This window comes from Scyliorhinus canicula, chromosome 15 (assembly GCF_902713615.1).
Source record: "Scyliorhinus canicula chromosome 15, sScyCan1.1, whole genome shotgun sequence".
In the NCBI taxonomy this organism is placed as follows: Eukaryota; Metazoa; Chordata; class Chondrichthyes; order Carcharhiniformes; family Scyliorhinidae; genus Scyliorhinus; species Scyliorhinus canicula.
This window is the reverse complement of record NC_052160.1, coordinates 94310473-94335041: the sequence shown is the minus strand read 5'-3', so window position 1 is coordinate 94335041 and position 24569 is coordinate 94310473. Positions and strand designations below refer to the sequence as shown.

At 45.5% G+C, this 24569-nt stretch overlaps 1 protein-coding gene across 1 annotated transcript in view; it reads right to left on the bottom strand.

Annotated features, from left to right (window-relative positions):
- LOC119978522 (olfactomedin-like protein 3) overlaps nucleotides 1-24569 on the bottom strand; it is a 61436-nt gene that overhangs the window by 4112 nt on the left and 32755 nt on the right. The window contains exons 2-3 of the mRNA XM_038820222.1: nucleotides 21966-22099; nucleotides 9905-10190 (exon numbers count right to left, since the gene is read on the bottom strand). Of these exons, the coding sequence (XP_038676150.1) occupies nucleotides 9905-10190; nucleotides 21966-22076 (397 nt within the window). The 5' untranslated portion in view covers nucleotides 22077-22099. The remainder of the gene's footprint in view (nucleotides 1-9904; nucleotides 10191-21965; nucleotides 22100-24569) is intronic.

The window sequence follows — 24569 nt, the reverse complement described above, 5'->3', positions numbered from 1 at the left end:
GTAAGACTGCAGAAAGAATACTTTGTTCCAAGGATGATTGCACAAATAAATAGGGATTTGGTATTTTAAAACAAAACATTATTATTAATACACTATTAAACTCTTTGACATCAAACCCAATAATAGATTACAATTACCCCTTAAACAATGCTACTCAATGCAGTTAATACTATCTCTTAATTACTATCTCTATTCCCAATTAAACAAGAAAGGAAAAAACACACAGCTCTCAATCCATCCAACATCCCAGTGGCACAGATGAGTACTTGCTTTCCAAAACAGATTTGGCTCTTGTTTGAACCCCTGCAGACTCTGGCCACATGTCTTCAAAAGGTGTTTCAACTGGTTTGTTTCAGCTTCCTCCTTGTCCTCTGACAAGGCTGCACTGCTTTAAATAGTATTGCTCCTTTTTTAACTGACCTACTGGGAGAGCCAAAAGACATTACATGTGGTCTAAAAGGGTAGCCAGATCAGTACTCAACTCAAAAAGCTTTCTCAAAAATGTCTTAGCTTCACGCAGAAATGACATATTTCTCCCCAAGCTGGAAACAAATTAACTGTCCAGGCTGAAAACACAATAACTCCCCAAAGACTCCCCCTGGTCAAACAACATTGCATTGGCCCAGGCTGAAAACACTCAATTTCACCTCTGGCTCCTAAAAACATTCCTGTCTTGTAAAACAAGATTATTTAATAAAAAACATGACTACTACAGTCAAACCTACTCTAACCAGGGATTTTATCCTTAAATTGCCAAATATTTGTAATCCAATATATCTAAAATCCTGTATTTGTCACAAGGGAATGCAAACGATCCCACAACACTATTTACAGAATAGCAAGGAGTTTCCCCATTTTCCTGACCAATATTTATTCTTTAGGCTCTGTAACCATAACAGATTGTCTGGTCAACTGGGTGGGACTGCTCTCACCCGGTTTCATTCTTATCCATCTAATGATAGCCAGTAAATCGCTTGCAGCGGCTTCTCATCCTGTCCCCCACTGTCACCTCTGATGTTACCCAGGGTTCTATCCTTGCCCCCTCTCTTATTTGTCATCAACATGCTGTCCTCGGTGATGGTATTCAATGGTTCAGTGTTAACTTTCATGAGTATCTGATGACGCTCACCCCTGTGCTTTCTGACCCATGTTGACCAGTCAAGCAACATCTTGATTTTAAAATTCTCAGATTTATTTTTGAATGACTCCCTGGAAATATATCACCATTCCTTCACTGTTGCTGGAACCTCAAACTGCCTCCCTAACAGCAAAGTGGGTGCAACTACACCACAAGTACTGCAGCAGTTCAAGTAGGCAACTTACTGTCACCTTCTCAAGGGTAATTAGGGATGGACAATAAATGCTGGCCTAGCCAGCTGCACCCATATCCCATGAATTAATTTTTTTAAAATGCCCTCACCCTCTCTAACCTCATGAAGTCCACACCTATCCAGAACATTTGTGCTATGAAAGTATCTTACGGACTCAAAACATGAACTCTGTTTCTCTCTCCACAGGTACTGCCAGACCTGCTGAGTTTATCCAGCTTTTTCTGTGTTGCCTGCAGATACGGACGGGGAATTGCCAAGTCCATGGCCGCGCATGCGAATGGCAACGACCAGCAGCGGTCGTACCGTACAACATGGTGGTGGCCACGTGCGGACCCGGCCTGCCAGATAGTGCCCCCGTTACCCCCCTCGCCACCCCAGGCCACCTTCCACAGTCACAGACACAGTCCGCAGCCGCCACGCAAGGTCCCCGAAAACTGTGAGCACTCGTGCCCCACGCCGTTGGGAAGTCGGCCCATCGAGGGCGGAGCATTGAGGGAGGGACTCAGATGATACCCTGAGGCCATCCCAACGGCATGCGGCCTACTCAGCGATGATGCCATTTCTGAGGGGGCACAGCATCCGAAAAACGGCACTGCCCCCGATTTCGGCGTTAAAACGGATTCTCCGGCTAATCGTCGAATGCGATTCCGCCGTCGGCAATCGGAGAATCCAGCCCGAGATCTCTGTAGGAGCACAGGGAATGGGACACCCTCGAGATTAGCGTTGGGCCTACTCAAGTTTATGATTTATGTAAATGACCTGGACTCAGAAAGTCAGTTGACACATGGTCCAAGTTGCTGATGATAGCAAACTGGAAATGCCTTTAGGGTGAGTGGAAGCTCAGAAGTCAAGTGCAGATGAAATCCAAAGCAGACAAGTGAAAGGTAGTGCACATTGTATGGAAACATTTGAGGTGGGTGTCATTGTGGTTTCCATTTTGCTTTTTGGATCCATCTTCCTTACCTACCATAATTCCAGAATCATTTTATGTTTCCACATGCTATTTTAGCTTCACTGTACATGTTTGTGGACTGAATGGCTGCCAGACTTCCATTGACTTATGTTTCTTTACCTTTTTGCAGTTGCATTACCTTAATGACGTCAAGTTATTTTTAATCAATTTGTTCTGCCCACTGGCATATATCCTGCATACCCAAGACTGTGATTAATTTTGAAGAAAATGGATTGGGATTTCTGAATGTTGAATAGGTAGTTATCATGTAACTAGTATTTTCTTTTATTCCCTTTTCTTCCCATATACTTAATGATCTGTTGAGCTGCTTGCAGAAAAATACTTTTCACTGTACTGTGATAGTGGAGTCGGACACTTTAGGAACTTTCAAGCGGTTATTGGATAGGCACATCGAGCACACCAGAATGACAGGGAGTGGGATAGCTTGATCTTGGTTTCGGACAATGCTCGGCACAACATCGAGGGCCGAAGGGCCTGTTCTGTGCTGTACTGTTCTATGTGTCTCGGTACACATGACAATAAACAAATCCAATCCAACACTAGGTGTTGTCTATTGTAATAAATTACTCGCTTCACATACAGTGTCACCTATATGCACTGTGCCCATGGATTCATGAGAACACTCACCTATTTAATGTATAATAGATAATCTCAGATTCTACTAATTAGCATATAATGTGGGGCTTTAATGAGTTGGTACACATTGTGTTTGTGGGCCTAGTAGTGATGACTTGCCTCAGGGAAGTTCACCTGCTTAATTCTCCATGCCCTACAATCCAGTGCTTCCCTTTTCAATTTCTTGTCGTGTCACGATGATGTGACTTATTGACGAGTGATATCAATTTGTAATTTCACAGGGCAGCACGGTGGCCTAGTGGTTAGCACAACCGCCTCACGGCGCTGAGGTCCCAGGTTCGATCCCGGCTCTGGGTCACTGTCCGTGTGGAGTTTGCACATTCTCCCCGTGTCTGCGTGGGTTTCGCCCCCACAACCCAAAAATGTGCAGAGTAGGTAGATTGGACATGCTAAATTGCCCCTTAATTGGAAAAAATAATTGGGTAATCTAAATAAAAAAAAAAAAATTTGTAATTTCACTAACTGACCAAGCATATATTCAACTGTTTGAAAAGGACAATTTTAACAACAAGAAAAGACACTGGTGGCATGGTAACACAGTGGTTAGCACAGTTGCTTCACAGTTCCAGGGGACCAGCTTTTGATTCCCGGCTTGGGTCACTGTCTGTGCCGAGTCTGCACGTTCTCTCCCTGTCTGCGTGCGTTTCCTCCGGGTGCTTCGGTTTCCTCCCACAGTCCAAAGATGTGCAGGTTAAGTAGATTGGTCATGCTAAATTGCCCTTAGTGTCCAAAAAGGTTAGGTGGGGTTACTGGGTTACGGGGATAGGGAACGTTGTGGGCTTAGGTAGGCTCTTTCCAAGGGCCGATGCAGACTCGATGGGCCAAATGGCCTCCTTCTGCACTGTACATTCTGTGCCTCAATTCTATGTCTCATTAAGATGGCTGCTCAAAGTCACCTGACGTCTGGTATTGCAAGTTGATCAGCTTCTGGAAAGTTGCAATGTGAAATACATTTCGGTAAGAAGTTTTACAACACCAGGTTAAAGTCCAACAGGTTTGTTTCAAATCGCTAGCTTTCGGAGCACTGTTCCTTCCTCAGGTGACTGAAGAGGTAGATTCCAGAAACATTTAAATCGACAAAGTCAAAGATACAAGACAATACTTTGAATGCGAGTATTTGCAGGTAATTAAGTCTTCACAGAGCCAGAGAGATGGGTAACCCCAGGTTAAAGAGGTGTGAATTGTCTCAAGCCAGGATAGTTGGTAGGATTTTGCAACTGTGGGACCAACATCGGGACCTGGAAGGTGTGGCTGTGGGGGCCATCCAGGAGGGGTGATAGGGGGATTCGACCCCTGGGGGCCTCCACGGTGGCCTGGCCCGCGATCGGGGCCTACCGATCAGCAGGCGGGCTGATTCCGTGGCGGCCTATGTTCCTCCGCGCCGGGCCCCGGTAGGGCTCCGCCATATTGCCCGGGGGTTGGCGCGGAGACGGGAACACACGCACATGCGCGGAATCACGGTGGCCATTCTGCCCATGCGCGGAATCATGCTGGCCGTAGCGCGCATGTGCAAACTCGCGCCGGCCTTTCTGCGTCGGCTGGAGCTGCGGGGACAACTCCAGCACCGACCTAGCCCCCTAGGAAGGGGAGCATTCCTGATTATCGAGGGCAGTTGACGCCGGAGTGGTTGGCACCGCTTTTCATGCCGGCATCAGAACTTGGAAGAATTGGAGAATCCCGGCCACCCAAAGAAAGAAGAGAGGAACTTGCCAATGCTCCTTTGACAGCACGTTCCAAACCCACAACCTAGAAGGATGATGGCAGAAGTTGCATTGGAACACCAATGCTTTCAAGCCCCTCTGACCAAGCCATACATAGAACATAGAACATACAGTGTAGCAGGAGGCCATTCGGCCCATTGAATCTGCACCAACCCATTTAAGCCCTCATTTCAACCCTATCCCCGTAACCCAACATCACCCTGACTTGGAACTATATTGCTATTTATTCATGTTGCTGGGTCAAAAACCTAGTGTGTTGTTCCTCGTGTCTTAATAAAGCTCGCAGTCTCAAGTGTGGAGAAGATGCTTTATTGTGGGTTCGTTCAGTTTCCAGAGCTCGACCTAGAACTACCTTCCAGTGCTAACTACCAGCTTTGCTTGCCGTGTGTCCTGCTTACCAGCCCCCCTGCTGTGAAGAGTGTGTTCACTTCCTGTCCTGATGTATTTATATGGCTCTCCCGTGCTCCCTCTAGTGGTCGCTCAGTTGTGTTGCATCTGGTTAACTTGTGATCACCACATCCCCCTTTTTCTCTTAACATATTTTCTGAACATCGTTAAAGAAAATTGTACATCCTGTCCCAGTGTATTTATAGCTCTCCCGCTCGTGTTTGCTCTGTTGTTTTTGTATCTGGTCAATCTACGATCACCACATCCCCCTCTTTCTCATTACATAGTTTCTGTACATCATTAAGGAAAATTATACAAAACAGTAACTTATGATATGCGTATCTATACAAGTGATGATGCTATTGCCTTAGTTAACAAAGCCAATGTATTTATATGTCCAAACTTAATAAACACATTTATGAGTCCAAACTTGATGAATTTGTTCAGAGCTTTTTTTTTTCTTTTTGTTGTTGATGACGTGGTGATATTGATATTGCAAGTCCGCTGTGAATGTTGTTGGTGTTCCTTGTTATCTTAAGTACCCAATGCGTCATCCCGAGGTGTTTGCATGGTCACATCACTGATGTTGACTGGCATGGACTTTTTTTTTGTGCTTGTGGTGTTGATTTATTGTCTCATCCGCCTTGGATGCTGGTGTGCTTGCTTGTTCTGGAGCAGACGTGAGTTTGTGCGATTCGTTGTCATCCCATGACATGTTTGTAGTCTTGTTATCGTTTTGCAGTGTGCTGTGGCATCGTCCATCATGTGCCAAGTAGTGCCATTGTGTACAAGTCGTTGTTTCATTGCTGTTGTTTCTGTCATTCCTGTTTTTGTTGTTTCCGTTGCCGTACTTGTCGCTGTTTTTGTCGTTTCCGTCTTTGTTGTTGTCGCTATCTTTGCTCCTGACTTTGTTGTGTTTGTTGCCATTCTTGTTGTTTCTGCCTCTGTCGTTGTCGCTATCTTTGTGCCTGACGTTGTTGTTTGTCTTGTTGCGCGTCATGTTGCTTTTATTCTTGCTGTTGTCGTTCTCGTTTCTGCTGTGCTTCTTGCTATTGTTGTTTGTCTTGTCGCGCTTCATGTTGCTTTTCTTCTTGCTGTTGTCGTTCTCGTTTCTGCTGTGCTTCTTGCTATTGTTGTTGTTGGTCTTGTCGCGCTTCATGTTGTTTTTGTTCTTGCTGTGTTTCTTTTGACTTTTGTTTTTCTTGTTATACTCTATGAGTGTCCCGAGTGGATAATTTGAGTCATTGAGCATTCCGTCTCGCGAGTGGTGCGAATGATCTGATGTTGCATCGGTGCAGGTGACATCAATCAGTTGTGGAGAATTGGATTCCGCATCTTTGCTTTCTTGGTGCTCGTCTTCTCGCGAGTGGTGCGAATGATCTGATGTTGCATCGGTGCAGGTGACATCAATCAGTTGTGGAGAATTGGATTCCGCATCTTTGCTTTCTTGGTGCTCGTCTTCCGGAGTCAAAGTCTTCTTGATTACATTTGACGTGGTGTCTGTGGACTCTCGGCGCTCCTCTTCTGGAGTCCAAATCTGCATGATTTCAGTTGACGTGGTTTCTCTAGACTCTTGGTGCTCCGCTTCTGGAGTTAAAATCTTCATGATTTCTGTTGATGTTATCTCACTGGACTCCAGGTGCTCCTCTTCTGGAGTCAAAATCTGCACGGTTTCTTTTTGTTTGATGTCTCTGGACTCCAGGTGCTCCTCTTCTGGAGTCAGAATCTGCATGGTTTCTTTCGGCATTGTCTCTGTGGACTCCAGGTGCTCCTCTTCTGGAGTCAAAATCTGCATGTTTTCTTTTGGCGTTGTCTCTCTGGACTGTTGGGTGGCCCGACTCTGTGCTTCTGTACAGACAAGCTGAGAACTGTCAGTCTCACTGTGATCCTGTACGTCAAGTGCGAGCACCTTGTCACTGTTTTCGCTCTGTGCTTCGGTACAGACAAGCTGAGAACTGTCAGTCTCACTGTGATCCTGTACGTCGAGTGCGAGCACCTTGTCACTGTCTTCGCATGCAGTGGGCAGAGGTGCATTGTCTTCTTCTTGTTCCTGTGAGCGTGTTGGACTTTCATAGTCCGCTCTTTCTTCTTGTTCCTGTGAGCGTGTTGGACTTTCATAGTCTGCTCTTTCTTCTTGTTCCTGTGAGCGTGTTGGACTTTCATAGTCTGCTTTTTCTTCTTGTTCCTGTGAGCGTGTTGGACTTTCATAGTCTGCTTGCGGTTGCTCAGGTACAGCGGGTTTACCTTCATGGTCTTGTTCATGCTTGGTGTCCGCCCGGGAGTGTTTGCTTGCATCCCTGTTGGCGTCTTTCATCACCCGCACTGTGGAGCCTGTCATCGCTCGCTCCGTGGAGTCTTCCTGTGCTCTCTGTGTGGCGTCGTCTTCGTCTTGGGTATTGCTGTCATCCAATGTATCGACGAGCTGCCATGGCACCATGGTGTTGGATTCATCCACCATGAGTAGAGTCGTGTTGAGCTTTGCAACGGTGTCGCTGATGCTGTGATCAGCATGTCCAAATAACTCCTCCATGTCTGAGTAGTATTCTTTGAAACCCATTTCATCTTCGTTGGCTTCTTCTACCACGAGTTGATTCGTCTTGAACTTTGCGACCGTGTCGCTGATGCTGTGATAAGCATATCCGACTGACTCAGCCATGTCTGAGTAGTATTCTTTGAAAACCAAATCATCTTGGTTGGATTCATCTACCACGAGTTGGTTCGTGTTGTGCTTTGCGACCGTGTCGCTGATGCTGTGATAAGCATATCCGACTGACCCAGTCAGGTCTGAGAGGTAATCGTCGAAAAACAAATCATCTTTTGTTGTTTCGGAATTCTTTTTGTTCGCTTCACTGTGTGTGGTGAAGGCAGCTTTTTCCAAGGTTTTGTGCAAGTTGTTTTTCACTGTTGGTTTAAGTTCAGGCGTTTTTCTGTGTTCTGAGGCAAGAAAATTTGGTTTTACCACTTTAAGTGTCTTGTTTTCAATTTTCGGGCATTTCCCTTTTAAGTGGGCGTGGTCAGGATTTTCAGACGTCATGACGTCACGCGTAGGAACGACTTGCACATGCGCAAATCGGCTTTCTTTCCTTGTGCGGTTCGGTGTCCATTGCGCATGCGCGGCTTGCGCATGCGCATGACGGTCCGCGACGAAGACTTTTTTTGACTGCGCATGCGCGGCTTGCGCATGCGCATAACGATCGGCGCCGCGATCTTTTGTAAACTGCGCATGCGCGACTTCCGGTTCCGGCGCATGCGCGACTTCCGGTTCCGGCGCACGCGCGACTTCCGGTTCCGGCGCATGCGCAGACGCGATTTGTAGTTCTTTGTTTACCATAGACTGCAAAATGTGCTCCGACGCCATTTTATCGCGGATTTCAGCGTTTTTTCTTTCTAAAAGTTGTAAGTTACCTTTTCTTTCTGATCTGGACTGGATTTCAGCGTTTTGGCTTTGTGAAAAATTCCTGTTATTTCTTCTTTTTGATCTGTACTGTGCATTCGCGATTTCCTGATCTTTTTGTGATTTTTAAAGTTTTGCATCACTCAGTCTCTGTGCAGGTTGGACTGTGAGCATGCCTTGCTGTTCAAATTTCTCACAGTACTCTTCAAATTTGTTTAGTAACGTTTGTAAGCTGTTCCTGTCTTCACCTTTTGAGTATTTAAATCCATTATACACTTTCCTATTAACAGGCCCTTCGATGAGAATTGCTATTTTAATTTTGTCTGAGGCTTCTGCAACATCATTAGCTATGAGATAAAAATCGAACATTTGTTTGAACCTTTTCCAGACATTTCTTACATTACCAGTCGTGTCCAGCTGAGGTGGGTATCCATGCCACATCCTCGAATTAGCGATGTCTTCCCCAGTCAAATGTCCAGTATGAGATTTCCATGCCATTTTGTGCTTTCTGTATCTGCAGCTGAGTTGTCCTGTCATAAGCGTCTGAAATCACTCCTGGGTACCATGTGTTGTTCCTCGTGTCTTAATAAAGCTCGCAGTCTCAAGTGTGGAGAAGATGCTTTATTGTGGGTTCGTTCAGTTTCCAGAGCTCGACCTAGAACTACCTTCCAGTGCTAACTACCAGCTTTGCTTGCCGTGTGTCCTGCTTACCAGCCCCCCTGCTGTGAAGAGTGTGTTCACTTCCTGTCCTGATGTATTTATATGGCTCTCCCGTGCTCCCTCTAGTGGTCGCTCAGTTGTGTTGCATCTGGTTAACTTGTGATCACCACACCTAGAACTCGCTCCTATCAGCACTGTTGATATACCATATCAATGAATGGTGGCAGTTCCAGCACGTGGCTCATTGCCACCTTCACTAGTGCAATTAGTGATGGCCAAATTAAAAACAATGTACATGACTACATCTGTACACACATACCTTTATACCTGTACCACATAAACACTTTCAAACAATGCTAACTGCACAGAGAATAAGAGAGAAACCCTGGCTGATTCTTCTCTTCCCTGTTTCCTGGGGAATTGAGACCATGCTGCTGCACATCCAAGGCTCGGTAGGGCTGACATAACTGAGGTCAACTCAAATTTCTGAGGGGTGGGCTGGAGGGGCCCCGGAAGATTTTCCATTTGGATCATTCCTGGTGCAGCTTCACACTGTGCAACTAACATTACAAGGGTGCCTCCAATTCAAACTTGACTGTGAAACACTTTGCAACATTCTGAGTTTGTGAAAGACACTACACAAATGCAATTTATTTATTTCTGAAACCATCCAGGGGCTTTCAGTGACCACTTGCTGGGAAGTCTGGAAGTGTTTCAAAAAACAGCAATGAATACGCAAGAATTCAATTGCTTGTGATTGCTGCGACTTTCATTCTGTGACCCATTATCAACTATCTCTTACCTGCCAACTTGACTTGCTTAGGTTTCTTCTTTTTCGAAGCTTTATCACCACTTTTCCCAATCAACATGTCGTCTACCTCCACGCAGGCTGGTGCTGGATTTCTGGTCTCTAGGTAGTCCATCTCTCGCTCGACACGTTCGATACGAGAAGTTGCCAGTTCAAGGCTGCGCCTTTGCTCTTCCCTTTCCTTATCCAAGCCATCCACAAGAGCAAGAATCTGGTTTTTGAATTCTCTGTATTCTGTGGAGTACCTCTGCGTCTGATCATACCAGACAGCTATCCGATCCTGTCCAAGAAACAGACAGAGGTTCGTTACTATTTGCCATCTATATTTTAATTGTGATCAAGTGATTAATACACCTGTGCACCTGCTTCAGCTTATCTGCTGTTGAAATTTAATCATTATTTGGTTATAACTTGACATGACTATTCCAAAACTCTCCTGGACAGGCCAACCATCTTATACCCTCATCTTATACCTGAGCTCATCTAAAACTCTCATCTATTTCTTAAGTCGCGCCAAGTCCTCTTCCTCCATCAACGCTATGCTCAATGTCCTACACTGGCTCCCAATCCTGCAATGCCTCGATTTTAGGTTTCTCATCTTGGTTTTCAAATCTCTCTATGGCCCCGAACTAGTCTCTGTAACCACCCACCCCTGAAATCTATGCATTCCTCATATTCTAGCCTCGTTTGCATTCTAGATTTTCAACGCTCCACAGATGGTAGCTCTGTTGTCTAGGCCCTAAACTCTAGAAGTTTCTCCCTAAAGATTTCTGCCTCTCTACCCCTCTCACTACGTTTAGGATTCTCCCTGAAACCAACCTCCAAGACTTGATAATCTTTCCTAATATCCCCGAATGTGATTTGGTGTCAAATTCTATTTGATAATGATTCTGATTGCATCTATGGAACATTGTCAAAGAGAAAGGGTTGTTGTTATTTCCCTGTTGGAGTGGAAACAAATATTTTATTCAAGACCATTTAGTTATCTTCAGATTCTGCAATTGCCCCCACCCCCCACCACCATGTCCCCCCCCCCCCCCCCCCCCCCCCCGCCCCCTGCACCCTAAGGCACACCCCTACTTTTTCGGCATCGAGTCCTTGACCTTGTTTGAATAGGAAGGAGGATCAATGATCAGAGAGAGGAGAGTGGTTTAAAATATTTAGCAAAAGCATCAAGTGAGTGATGAGAAGAATTTGTTTTATGCAGTGAGTAACTTTCAAAATGCTGTTGCATATGTACTTGTGGTATTTTTAAAGGATGGGCTTGCAGACAATGAAAGTACAAACAAACAAGAGCTTTATTGGAAACGTGTTTTCTCACAGGTTGCTAGAATAGACTGACTTTTAGCCTGCCCAAACTGCTGATGACACCATCAATACATCACCATGATCAGACTCTTAAAGTGACGTTGTTCCAGCTGGGAACAAACATGAATGAACAACACTTTCCTCTCCCTTTACATTAGAGGTGCCTGCAATGAAACACAATCTAGTGTTAACAACCAAAATTTACAATATGAACAATTTATAAACACAGCAGTCTCCAATAAGTTAGTTTCGGAGGACATCAATTTCTGTTTGGCTATCAGTGAACCTCAGGCATTTGCGTTTTCAGGTTGACTGTAAATTCTGGTGTTTTTGCTTTAGTTTGGATGTCACTATAGTTGTCTCAACTGGAGTCGATGTCGTGTTTGCAGGTTGACTCAGTGTTGAAATGTCCCCAACTGGGGTAATGTCTTCCACAAATGTTTCCAGTATTGTCCGGTTCTCAAAATGTCTAGGTCTTTACTTGCCACAATTTGTTGTGGACTCTCAGTTGACTCTGTCTCTGGCAAACTAGTTCTATTTTCTAAAAGTTGCTCAGCGTGTCTTCTCCACACTACATCATCCTGGGTTTGGACAGTGTAGGTGACTGGTCCTCTCTATGCCAAGATGGTGGCAGGTATCCATTTCTCACTGGTGGTATAGTTCCTTTCCAATACTTCCCGACCTTTCTGCACAACACGGCGTTTAACCGTGTTCTCACATCACAAAATCTGGTTCAGCTGCTTTTTCAGAGCTTTAACTTACGAGGCTACGAACTTTCACTCGTATTACTGAGTGTGGTACACCCAGGATAGATCTTAGCTGGAGTAAGGTGGAGCTGGCATTCTGCAGCTGTTGGAGGTCTCCGACTTCGCTAAAGCTCCATTTCCAGCCTCTTTAGTTCTAGCTCCAGGCTGTCAATCTGTTTAGTCGTTGCCAACCGCTGCCCCTCCAGCCTGCATGTCAAGGCCTCCTTTACCTGAATCTCGTGGCACAGCCTCTGTGGTGCCTTCTCCAGATTGTGGTGTGTCTCCGTCAGACCCTGCGTCTTTTCCCTTGAGGTTTCATTCTGGCTGCATTCACCCTTTCGTTTTAGGTCTTGTTTCTGGAATGCAACACCTAACCTCACCAGTTGAAGTTGTTGCTCCTGAGGATTTCCAAATGGGTTAAAAGCAAATTACTACGGATGCTGGAATCTGAAACCAAAGAGAAAATGCTGGAAAATCTCAGCAGAGTCCAGATGACCTTTGCCAAAGGTCATCTGGATTCGAAACGTTAGCTCTTTTCTCTCCCTACAGATGCTGCCAGACCTGCTGAGATTTTCCAGCATTTTCTCTTTGGTTTCCAAAAGGGTTCTTGCCCTTTAAGAACATATCAAATTTAGCCTTTAAGGTTGGGTTGTTGAGCAAAGTCAGGTTATGGTAATTCTTCTCGCTGTTGGAATGTTCATTGGACAGAGTGAAATAGGGAAGGAATATTCGTGTTGCAGACTGCACGCTGAGCAGCTCCAACTCTTTTAGGGCAGCACGGTAGCAAAAGTGATTAGCACTGTGGCTTCACTGCGCTAGGGTCCCAGGTTCGATTCCCTGCTGGGTCACTGTCTGTGCGGAGTCTGCACGTTCTCCCCGTGTCTGCGTGGGTTTCCTCCGGGTGCTCCGGTTTCCTCCCACAGTCCAAAGATGTGCAGGTTAGGTGGATTGGCCATGATAAATTGCCCTTACTGACCAAAAAAGGTTAGGAGGGGTTATTGGGTTACGGGGATAGGGTGGAAGTGAGGGCTTGAGTTGGTCGGTGCAGACTCGATGGGCCGAATGGCCTCCTTCTGCACTGTATGTTCTAAGTTCTTTTCATTTGGTCATCTGGAGCAACCCCCATACAAACATCTTTCATGAGTTTCTGTGCTGGCTCCTTTTGCTCCGGTTGCTGCGATTGTTTACGATCAGCAATCTTTTTATTCTTGTTAACCCTTGATGCATGAAGGCAGTCAGCAGCTCTTTTTCCAACTTAAATGTTCTGGCAATGAACTTGAGAGTTTTCTTATGTTCAGGCATTTTGAGATACCCCTCAAATTCTTGTTCCTCTGTGATCCGGAATTTACAAATCGTGCACATAACTGCATTCTGGTCAACATCACAGAATTTTTCAGTACATTTTGATCTTCATTTCTGTCAAAACATTCATTAGTATCTTCTATTTGTTCCTCAAACCTGAACCACATTTGTTACAGTATATTGAGCCTTTGTTGTCTTGGTCCCAGCATTGCTAGTCTGAGTTTTGACCGCAGCTGCTTTTAGAGCGTTTTCAGCAGCTGCCATTTTCTGTTCCTTTAGGATTTCGGGTTGGGCCTACTTTGGCATCTGATATGAGATTTAACTCTACCCAGTTTAGTTTGATTCTCTCCTGCCAGGTCCTCCCCATTAGGGCTGGATAGTTACCTTTAACAAAGTGCAGGAACAAGGGGCAGCACGGTAGCATGGTGGTTAGCATAAATGCTTCACAGCTCCAGGGTCCCAGGTTCGATTCCTGGCTGGGTCACTGTCTGTGCGGAGTCTGCACGTCCTCCCCGTGTGTGCGTGGGTTTCCTTCGGGTGCTCCGGTTTCCTCCCACAGTCCAAAGATATGCGGGTTAGGTGGATTGGCCATGCTAAATTGCCCGTAGTGTCCTAAAAAGTAAGGTTAAGGGGTGGGGTTATTGGGTTACGGGTATAGGGTGGATACGTGGGTTTGAGTAGGGTGATCATGGCTCGGCACAACATCGAGAGCCGAAGGGCCTGTTCTGTGCTGTACTGTTCTATGTTCTAAGTCTGTCCGTTTAGATAATGATAATAATGATAATAATCTTTATTATTGTCACAAGTATGCTTACATTAACACTGCAATGAGGTTACTGTGAAAAGCCCCTAGTCGCCACACTCCGGCGACTGTTTGGGTACACTGAGGGAGAATTCAGAATGTCCAATTCACCTAACCGCACATCTTTTTGGACTTGTGGGAAGAAACTGGAGCACCTGGAGAGGAAACACACGCAGACAAGGGGAGAATGTGCAGACTCCGAACAGACAGTGACCCAAGCAGGAATCGAACCTGGGACCTAGGCTCTGTGAAGCAACAGTGCTAACCACTGTTCTACCATGCCAACCTTTACATCGATATGGCCCTTCAACGGAATCACTTCTCTCGTATAGTTTAGAGCATTTTCTTTGAGGGTTTTAAGGTGATTTGTCATAGTTTCTCTTGGCAAACAGTATCTGGTTCCAACAAAATGGCTGCTCCAGTGTCCACCTCTATTTTCACTAGCCATCCGCCCAGTAAAGGAGTGGCCCAGTAACAGTTTGTTGTGCCTGCAATGACCAGTAGGTTCAACAACAGTACATTATCTGACTGTGACCCTGGTCCCTTCTCGTGCCTTTATTGTACCGCATGGTCTTTTTCCCTCTATTCGGTTTCCCATTTTGCACACGTGGTTCTTGTTTTTTATTTGCAATTTGTTGTTTCTTTCCTCAACTTACACGTTTGATGTTCCCCTTTTTAAAATCACAATTCTTGCACCTTGCATCTTTACCCCAGCGATCAGTTGTTGTGTGCCCAGTTTTTGCACATCGATGGCAATTTCGAACATGTGTCTGTGTTCGGTCCTCAGCTAACATTACATGGATTTAGTTCCCGGGCTTAATTGTTGTGCTTCCTTAGCTTGCTAATTCCATAGACGTTGTAACTTTTAAAGGCTTCCTTAAGTGTACGTTTTTCTCTGTTAACAGCCTTTTCTGGATAGTTACTCTACTTAACCCACACACAAGTCTGTTTCTAATGGTGTCGTTCAAGACATCTCCAAATTCACAGTGTTCAACCAATTCCTGCAAAGTAGCTATGAAATGTGTGACTGATTCACACACTTGTTGGTTACGTTTATGGAAGCTGAACCTCTCACGATGACCAAGGATTTCAATGAGAAATGGCCCTGAAATATCTCACCATAAGTTTTCAAACCTGTTTTTTCTGGTTGCACAAAACGTTTCAGGGAGTTGAAAGACTCCACCCCCCTCCCCACCTTGCTCAGAAAGGTCAGGGCTACTATATCGGCCGCAATTTTGTTCACCTGGACAAAGTATTTGAAAATTTCAGTGAATGAACTCGAGCGTCCAACTTTCATCATACTGTCCCATGGTGCCAAAAACTCCCTCCATTTTATTATGGGATGGCTTGCGTAAGCACAAATCTGCCATGAGGAGTTTAGCACTACCTTACTCTTTCCCCCCCTTTCAAACAAGGTAACCCTGAGTTCAGCCTGTTGCTTTACGAGTTTTGCAAGAGGCGTTACAAAATTGCTTTGCTCTGAATTAATTGTTGCAGGGTATTTGTTACTTTACTTGCTACTCAGAGTTGAGGGAGCACTGTTCCAGAACATTCCGGGCAGAGCGTGTGGCAAGCTTCTTTTGATGCTATTTTCTCCAAAATCTGCTCTCTTTAGCTTTGACAAAGAGCCATCTGGACTCGAAATGTTAGCTCTCTTTTAAATTTTGGTTCCTTTGATGGTTGTTGCTATTATCCGGCACCCCTCCATTGCCAGCTTTGGTGTAGCGAAGTTTGTAGCTTCTTAATCTTTTCAGATGTCTGAGCAGAGATCAACCATTTTTGATTTACTTTTTCTCTGTGATTCTAATAGTCTGGTCACCTGAGGAAGGAGCAGTGCTCCGAAAGCGCGAGTTTGAAACAAACATGTTGGTCTTTAACCTGATGTTGTAAGACTTCTTACTGTGCTCACCCCAGTCCAATGCCAACATCTCCACATCATGGTTTCAGGTCAAAGCTAGAAAGAACTGGAAAGGGGACTTGGAGCAGTGGGGCTGGATAGTGGGGCTGGATGGGGCCAGTGTTAGGTAAAGATGGACAAAGATGTTAGGGACAGAAGAGAAAAGGAATGTAAATAGCAGTGTTTAAGGCTAAGAAGGGTGCTGATAGTGGCACATAAAGAGATTAAAATGTGTGAATGGCAGAACAAAGTTGAGTGGTGGAGTTTGCAGAACTACTGGCCAACTCCAGCATGATTCCACCACCAAACACATCTTCCCCTCAATCTCCTTGTCAGCATTTCACAGCGACCGTTCCCTCTGGGATACCCGGGTCCACTCCTCATTCACTCCCAACACCTCACTCTCTTCCCACGCAATCGTAGAAGGTGCAACACCTGCCCCTTTACCTCCTCCCTGCTCACCATCTCAGGCCCTAAACACTCTTTTCAAGTGAGGCAGCGCTTAAGTGCACCATCTTCAATCTGGACTATTGCATTTGCTGCTCCTAGTGCGGTCTAATCTACATTCGAGAGACTAAATGTGTACTGGGTGGCCGCTTCGTAAAACACCTTCGGTCCATCCGCAAGCAGGATCCAGACCTTCCTGTTGCTTGCCATTTTAGTGGTCTATAATTGCATTCCAATCACTCAAGTGTGTGGTTTCACTGTACTTACCTCTCTTTGATGTGGTCAATATTTGCAAACACTTAGGATGGATATGATGAAAGGATATGAATGGATGAAAGCTGCAGATGGTTTTATGATCTGTTAATCAGAGACCACTACTAAAAAGCTATGAATGGCTTGCAGCTAATAGTTCTGTGGGGACAAGACTCAGGCACAGGTGCTGTCCTTGGAGGAATGGACATATGGAGCTGCAGGGGAAGTTACAGCTATAATGCTTCTCACAGCACCTGTCTGGTCTTCCCTCAAACTTCCAGACGGGAGTTTCTTTTCTGGGGGGTCACTTTAGTCAGGGGATCCCTGTGGGGGATGTCGCTATCACAGTGGGCCCTGTGGGGGTGGTTTCCCTATTACAGGGGTGCCTGGGGGGGGGGGGGGAGACCTTGTTCATGCCGCCAGGAGGGAGTCGGAGCATGGTGTTTGGATCAGCACCCGGCGACAATCCCGACTTTCCCCCAACCCCCGATTCTCCGTCCCACCAGAGAACGCATTCTGGGCATCCGGGGGATGGAGAATTACACCCCATGGGCGCGATTCTCTGCAAATGCGGCGAGTCGTAAAGGCTGCCGTGAAACTGGCCGTGTTTCACGGCAGCCTCCGCGCCCCCTCCCAGGACCCGATTCTCCCCCCCGGGCGGGGCTAGCAGCGGGGCCCCGTGAAGCACGGCATCGCGGGCTTAACAACCGTCACTAAGTCCGCGCGCCAAGCGTCACGCCGGCTGACGCGCATGATGACTAGTCCATTATCAGAGAGGCCCACATTCTCACAGCCAACTGTCAAGTTAAATCACTTTTACACAAATAGATAACCATTCAAACAATCTTCATTCCCCTCTCCAATATATTTTTATAACTAATAGCAAAAACGTTTGAACATTTATTTCAGTATCCTAATCATTTTTTTCCTTAGCTAGCTTACAGCAAACAGTTTGTAAAGAGATACCGATAGGTTATGTCAGTGGGCACAAAGTTGGCAAATTAGTATAATGTGGGAAAATGTGAAGTTGTTCATTTTGGAAGGGAGAAAAAAAAGAACAGAGTATTATTTAAATGGAGAAAAACTGCAGAAAGCTGCAAAAGAAAGAGACTTGGGGGTACTTGTGCAAGAAGCACATAAAGTTAGCACACAGGTGCAACAGGTAATCGGGGAGGCTCATGAAATGTTGGCCCTTATTTCAAGGGGGCTGGAGTGTAAGAGTGGGGAAGTCTTGCTGAAATGTGCAAGGTTCTGTTGAGACCACATCTGGAGCACTGAGAGCAATTTTGGTCCCTTTATTGAAAGCAAGATATAATTTAATTGGAGGCGGTTCAGAGAAGGTTCACTAGGATGATTCCTGGAATGGCAAAATTGTCTTATGAGGAAAGGTTAAACTGGTTGGACTGTACTCATTGGAATTTAGAAGAATGAGAGGTGATCTCATTGAAAAGTATTGAATTCTTAAGGGGCTCAACAGGGTAAATGATGAGAGGATGTTTCCCCTCATGACAGAATCTAAGACCAGAGGGAATAGACCCAGAAACAAAGGGAGCCAATTTGAGATGAGGAGGACTTTCTTCACAGAGGGTTGTGCGTCTTTGCCACAGGGTGCTGCGGGGGGCAGGCAGCGTCGATTGATTGCTTGATTGATTGATTGATTGATTGATTTTTTGGACCATTCCAGGTGGGTAGGCAACCCTGCCTAATCAATGCCTTCTACTGATGGATCAGATTAGGATTTCACCGTCCTCAAACGTGTGGTGATTCCAACCATAAGATTATGGACTGATAATTGCTTGGGAGGTAGAGAATAGGGATAAAAAAAAGTGCTCCGATTGGTTGGATGTGACAAATGGCATTACCCACTGATCCAGACAGGGGATCACCTTTTCATCATGTACGTTAATGATATGAATGAAGGATTAGCGAATAGTACAAGTTTTCTGATGAGATTAAATGAAGAAGCAAAGCAAAATGTGAAAATGGGACAAGTAAGTTTCGAAGGAATATAGACAGATCGATTAAATGAGCACAACTGTTGATGGTATCGTTAAATATGAGGAAATGTGAGGTCATCCACTAAATGCAAACACAATCCCTTGGAATATTTTCCAAATGATGAAAGACCAGGCAGAACAATCTAGATATTCAGGTTCACACTAAACGTTAATGCGCAGGCACAAAGAGCAATCCAGAAAGCTAATGGACTGTTGGCCTTTATCTCAAGGTGGTTGCAATACAAACAGGAAGACCTTGGAATGTGCTTTAGTTGTAGAGAGTTTTGGTCAGCCTCAACTAGAGAACTGTGATCGTTTTTGGGCACTGCACATACCTCAGGGAGAAGGTAATGCAACAACAACAACATGTGTTTCAATAGTGCTCTTAACAAGGCAAATATCCCAAAGAGCTTCCAAGAAGTGTTATCAGATAAAATATGATACCAAAACCAAGGCAGCGAGGTAGATGTTAAGGTTGCGAGACAGGTATGAAGGTTAAGGAAGGGAATTCCAGAACATAGGGCCATTCGCCAGAATCATACTCGGGCTGAAAGAGTTAAAATATGAGACCAGGTTGTATCTTGGCTTGTATTCGATTGCGTTTAGGATGATCTAACTCATGTCTCTAAAACAATGAAGTGATTTGATATCTTTATCAGACAAAGGTCTTTTGCTCGCAGTTTTAAAAGCTCCAATTGTCTCAGAATCCAGCACCTTTTGGGGATTGTTTCATTACCCTCTGTATGCCAAGTACTTCTTGATTTCACACCTCAATGGCCTGATTCTAACTTTTGATGTGTTGGGCAGGCGTTTGATGCAGTGTAGCGAGAGACAGATTTCCAACACTTGATGAGATGCAACACGATTTTATTTAACATCTAACTATTTTACATGTTCAACTGTGGGTTGACACTATGCTGACTTGACTGGAGACCTGAGACTAGCCTGACCAGACTAACTGACTACCACATGGTGTTTGCACTGGCTATGCTCACGAGCTCTGACTGTCTCAGAGGCTGGATCCCAAGAGTGCGGGAAAACTGGTGCCGTCTGGCTTTATAGTGATCGTGTCCTGTCTGGTGATTGGCTGCAGTGTTCTGTGTGCTTACTGGTCATCCTGTGTGTCAATCACTGCCTGTCTGCACTCCATTATATACATAGATGTATATTATGACAACTTTAAGATTAAGTCCTTATGTTTTCAACTCCCTGCCAGAGGAAATGGTTTCTCTGAGTCTACATCCTTACAAGTTTATCATTTTTTAAGATCTCTATTAGATCACTCCTCGACCTTCCGGCTTAGAACAAGGATCAAAGAGGGGAGAATAAGGAGTCAGAATGTGAGCATTCTGGTAGTGAAGTGGTGAGGGACGAAGAAGAGGGTCAGTCTGAGTGGTGGAAAAGGAGAAGAGGAATATTAACTGGATTAGAACGTGCAGATTGTCCACATGAACCGGAGAGTTGTGGGAGTGCATTAATGACGAGGGTGGGTTGTGTTTGGGTGGGGTGGCAGGTGGGGTTGGTGTGCAATGGGGGTCGTTGGGAGATGGTGAGCTGAATGGGGTAGAGTGGGCACATTTTCCACTTGGGGTAATGATCTGATGGAGTGGGTAGGGTGCTCGTTATATTTGCATTTATCCGTTGACAGGTTTTATACATCAGACCTTGGACCTACGTCAGACTTTTAAGTTACTGAAGTAATCCATGACTGCAAGGGTTAGCAGGTACACAAGCTAAAAGCAAAATTATCCTGGGATTTTGATTGTCTCCAGTGAATTCCCAAACATGGTTTGAATCAGATATCCCAGCACTGTCCCCGATTAAAGATACTCACCTATGCTGAGGTACGTTGCCATTGATACGAACAGCTGTCCATTACTTTTCCCAAGTGCCTACCTTTCTCATGAGCCTGGTCACTGATGGGCTATTCAACTGTGAGGGCATTACAGCAAAACTCAATGTTGTTCTCATTCAAAGCACATCTAGTCGGAGTCACTGAAAAATTGCCAGGATTGGGAATCTTGGCTGATATTCTCCTTCCTAGCCCAGGAGGCTTGAGGCTAACTGCACAGTCAACACCAGCAATCCAGCGCAGTTGGGGAGGCAACTGGGAATCTTCACCATCTGTTTTAGCTCAAATCACACCAGGCAGTGTGTTTACCAAGTCAACCACTGAACAGCTCATTTACGCGTTAAAGTTTAAACAGAACAAATCTTGGCCAGCAGATGCAACCTATGACATAATAAATATCTTAAAACGTCCTTAGCTCAGCCCCATTAATCATTCTATCAATTAAAATTCACCTCATTTTAACTCGCATTAAAGTCCATCCAAAAACTTTAGAAAATAAGACACATGTTGCCGCTATCTGTGCAGTATTTAAAAACTGAGCTGTTATGGGTTATTTTACATTGAGATTACCCATCTTGTCATTTGAAAGCACGGTGGCACAGTGGTTAGCACTGCTGCCTCACAGCGCCGGGGACCCAGGTTCGATTCCGACCTCGGTGGCTGTCTGTGTGGAGTTTATATGTTCTTCCCGTGTCTGCGTGGGCTTCCTCCAGGTGCTCCGATTTCCTCCCACATGCAAAGATGTATAGTTTAGGTAGATTGGCCATGCTAAATTGCCCCTAGGTGGGGTTACAGGGATAGTGTGTGGATTGGGCCCAGGTGGAGTGCTCTTTCAGAGGGTCAGTGCAGATTCAATGGTCCCAAAGGCCTCCTTCTGCACTGTTGTCATTCTATTCTATGAATCAATGATACTCAGTATGCCTTGTGTATTACATCTGGTCCGTGGCTACACACACTTACTTACATGACTGTGCTTGCGCAGTGCTATCATATCGGTTCATGTGATGACGTTGGACTTCCTTCAAGATCTCCTTCAAGGATTTTGATTCTCCACTGCATAATTCCATGAGTGAGAATTCTTATGATCATTGGAAATCACTCAGAGGAGTTTAATTACCTCAGTGCTCTGGTTCATACAGAAAGTTCCATTTTGTGCTTTTCAATGCATGCATTTGCTTGCTTAAATGGGCTCAGAGTGCTTTTAAAATAGCATGCAAATACACGAACCAGAGGTCGACCAGGAATTAAATCCTAAAGTGTTTACTCAAGAATTCACTCAAAGAAGCAGAGAAAATGCAGTCTTTCTTTTTTTAAAAGAAGCATCGACAGCTGGGGAAAGTAAATGTTAATTCCAAACTTGGAGACCAAGAGCCGATAAAACTTTAAAAATTCTAATCATTTCCTCGTTTGCAGACCAGAAACAGCATGACGAGCGAGCATTAAAAGACATACCTCGAAAGCAGACAGCCTTCTCTCAATGTATTCTGTGAACGTGGACTGACTTTGCACTGTCAGAACGATGGCTGAGAGCACAGCGAGGTACTGGGTCAACGTCCCCATCATTTTGCGATGGTCCTGGACTGCGACTGTAAAAGGGAGCGTACAGCTCTCTGAGTGTGAAGCTGAGAGGATTGTGTGACTGTGCTCTATCCCGAGTCTGGTTCCAGCTCATGGCTTTGGAATGCACCAACAGACAGGCAGGGGTCGGGTTTGTGGGGGGGGGGGGGGGGGGGGGAGGACTGCAGGAGGGACCACACAATATTCTCAATCATCCACTTATTAGTTCCATATGTTTTCTCCAGTGTTAGTTTTAATGGATCAGGGAAGAAATGGATAACAGTAGAAGGAGACCTTAAATCAATCCAACGTCACGAGAGACATCAACAACTGCACAGATATTTTAGACCAGACTATGAAGTACATTTTTAATGATTGCCTTGTTATTGCAAGCCACTACAACAACAACATCCATTTATTTAGTGCCTTTAAAGGCATAAAAAGCCTTAAAGTGCTTCACAGGATCACAATATCAGCAAATCAAGCAGATTTTGACATTGAGTCCCATAAAGAGGAATTTGGGCAGATGAAAGAGGCAGGTTGTGAGGCGTGGCTCCGAGCAGGAGAGAGAGAGTGAGAGAGATTTAGGGAGGGAATTCCACAACTTAGGGCCTTGGCAACTATAATAATAATAATCGCTTATTTTCACAAGGAGGCTTCTATGAAGTTACCGTGTAAAGCCCCTAGTCGGCGCATTCTGGCGCCTGTTCGGGGAGGCCGGTACGGGAATTGAACCCGCGCTGCTGGCCTTGTTCTGCATTACAAGCCAGCTGTTTAGCCCACTGTGCGAAACCAGCCCCTGAAGGTATGGCTACCACTGGTGCAGTGAACGAAAATGGAAATGCCCAATGGGCCACAATTGGAGGAGTGGTTGGTTGTAGAGCTAGAAGAGGTTACAGAAAAGGGGAGAGGTTGGGCCACGGAGGGAATGTAAATTTGAAATGTTGCCGGACTGAGAGTTAATGTAGCTCAGCAAGCACAGGAATGATGGATGAATGGAAATTGGAAGTCAGGACATTGGTACTGGTGTCAATTTAATGCATAATTCCCTGACTAGTTGCTTCCGTTAATCAGTGTATCGAGGTAAAATTCACTGAGGAATGGTGGGTCTTGGTATTCACGTGAATGGGAAAATCATTTGGGCCTTTAATATAAGGTTGAAGTCACAACTGTAAAGCGGCCAGTCTAAAGCGGAACATCAGAGATCAATAGACCTCAGCAGTCGGTCATCATCTCAAGTGCACTTGACTAGGTAGTGACAGATGTCTGGCAGGTGAAGAAAATAGCTTGAGAAAGGTGAGAGGTAAGAAAGGCTTCAAGCCACTTAACAAGGTGCCTACCCCACAAGGAGCCACTATAAAACGCTAACACAGCTGAGCTGATCTAGTCTGTGCACCTCAGATCCACCAAAAGAAAGAAAATTGAAAGAGCTGTAAAACGTGAGCACCTTTCACAACCTCAGAATGCCCCAGAGCATTTTGCAATGAAATAGAGTCACTGGGGTGAATTCTCCGTCTCCCTAGCTCCGTATTCCTTGGTGCCGTGTTGTTGCTGTTTCTCTGTTCCTGCTGCTTGCCAATGGGATTTCCTGTTGTGAGCATGTCATCGGGAAACCTGCTGGCGGGGTGCGCTGTCGGAGGAATGGAGGATCCTGCTGGCGGAGAATTCAGCCCATTGTTGCAAAGTTGGATGGCAGCACCCAAATTGCTTCTAGCAAGATCACACAAACAGCAACATGATAATCACCTGATTTAGTATTTTTAGTCAGAGGGAAGCAAGGGCATCCCATCTGAAAGTTTCCATTTTTAACAATGTGGCATTCCCCCAGCGCCAGTCGGAGTGTCAGTTGTGATATTGTGCTCTGGAGGGGGACTGGAACCCACAACCTCCGAGTATGAAGCAAGAGTGCAAACGACTAAACCACCATCGATAATTGATGCCAGTTAGCATGAGGGGAGCTTCTGCCCATATTCTTGATGGGAAGCTGCGGAGGAACATGCTGCTGGCTCGTCTCCATCAAGTCTGTACTTGATGGCAGCACGGTAGCATTGTGGTTAGCACAATTGCTTCACAGCTCCAGGGTCCCAGGTTCGATTCCCGGCTTGGGTCACTGTCTGTGTGGAGTCTGCACGTTCTCCCCGTGTCTGCGTGGGTTTCCTCCGGGTTCTCCGGTTTCCTCCCACAGTCCAAAGATGTGCAGGTTAGGTGGGTTGGCCATGATAAATTGCCCTTAGTGTCCAAAATTGCCCTTAGTGTTGGGTGGGGTTACTGGGTTATGGAGATAGGGTGGGGCTGTGGGCTTGGGTAGGATGCTCTTTCCAAGAGCCGTTGCAGACTCGATGGGCTGAATGGCTTCCTTCTGCACTGTAAATTCTATGAAAAAAAAGTAATTGGCAGCGTGGGCCTTGGGTTTTACCCAGGGAGGGGGCCCCTGCCAGTGACAGGAGAAATATTGACGGGCGACTTGCCGATTTATTTATCCTCGAGCAGGGGAGGGGT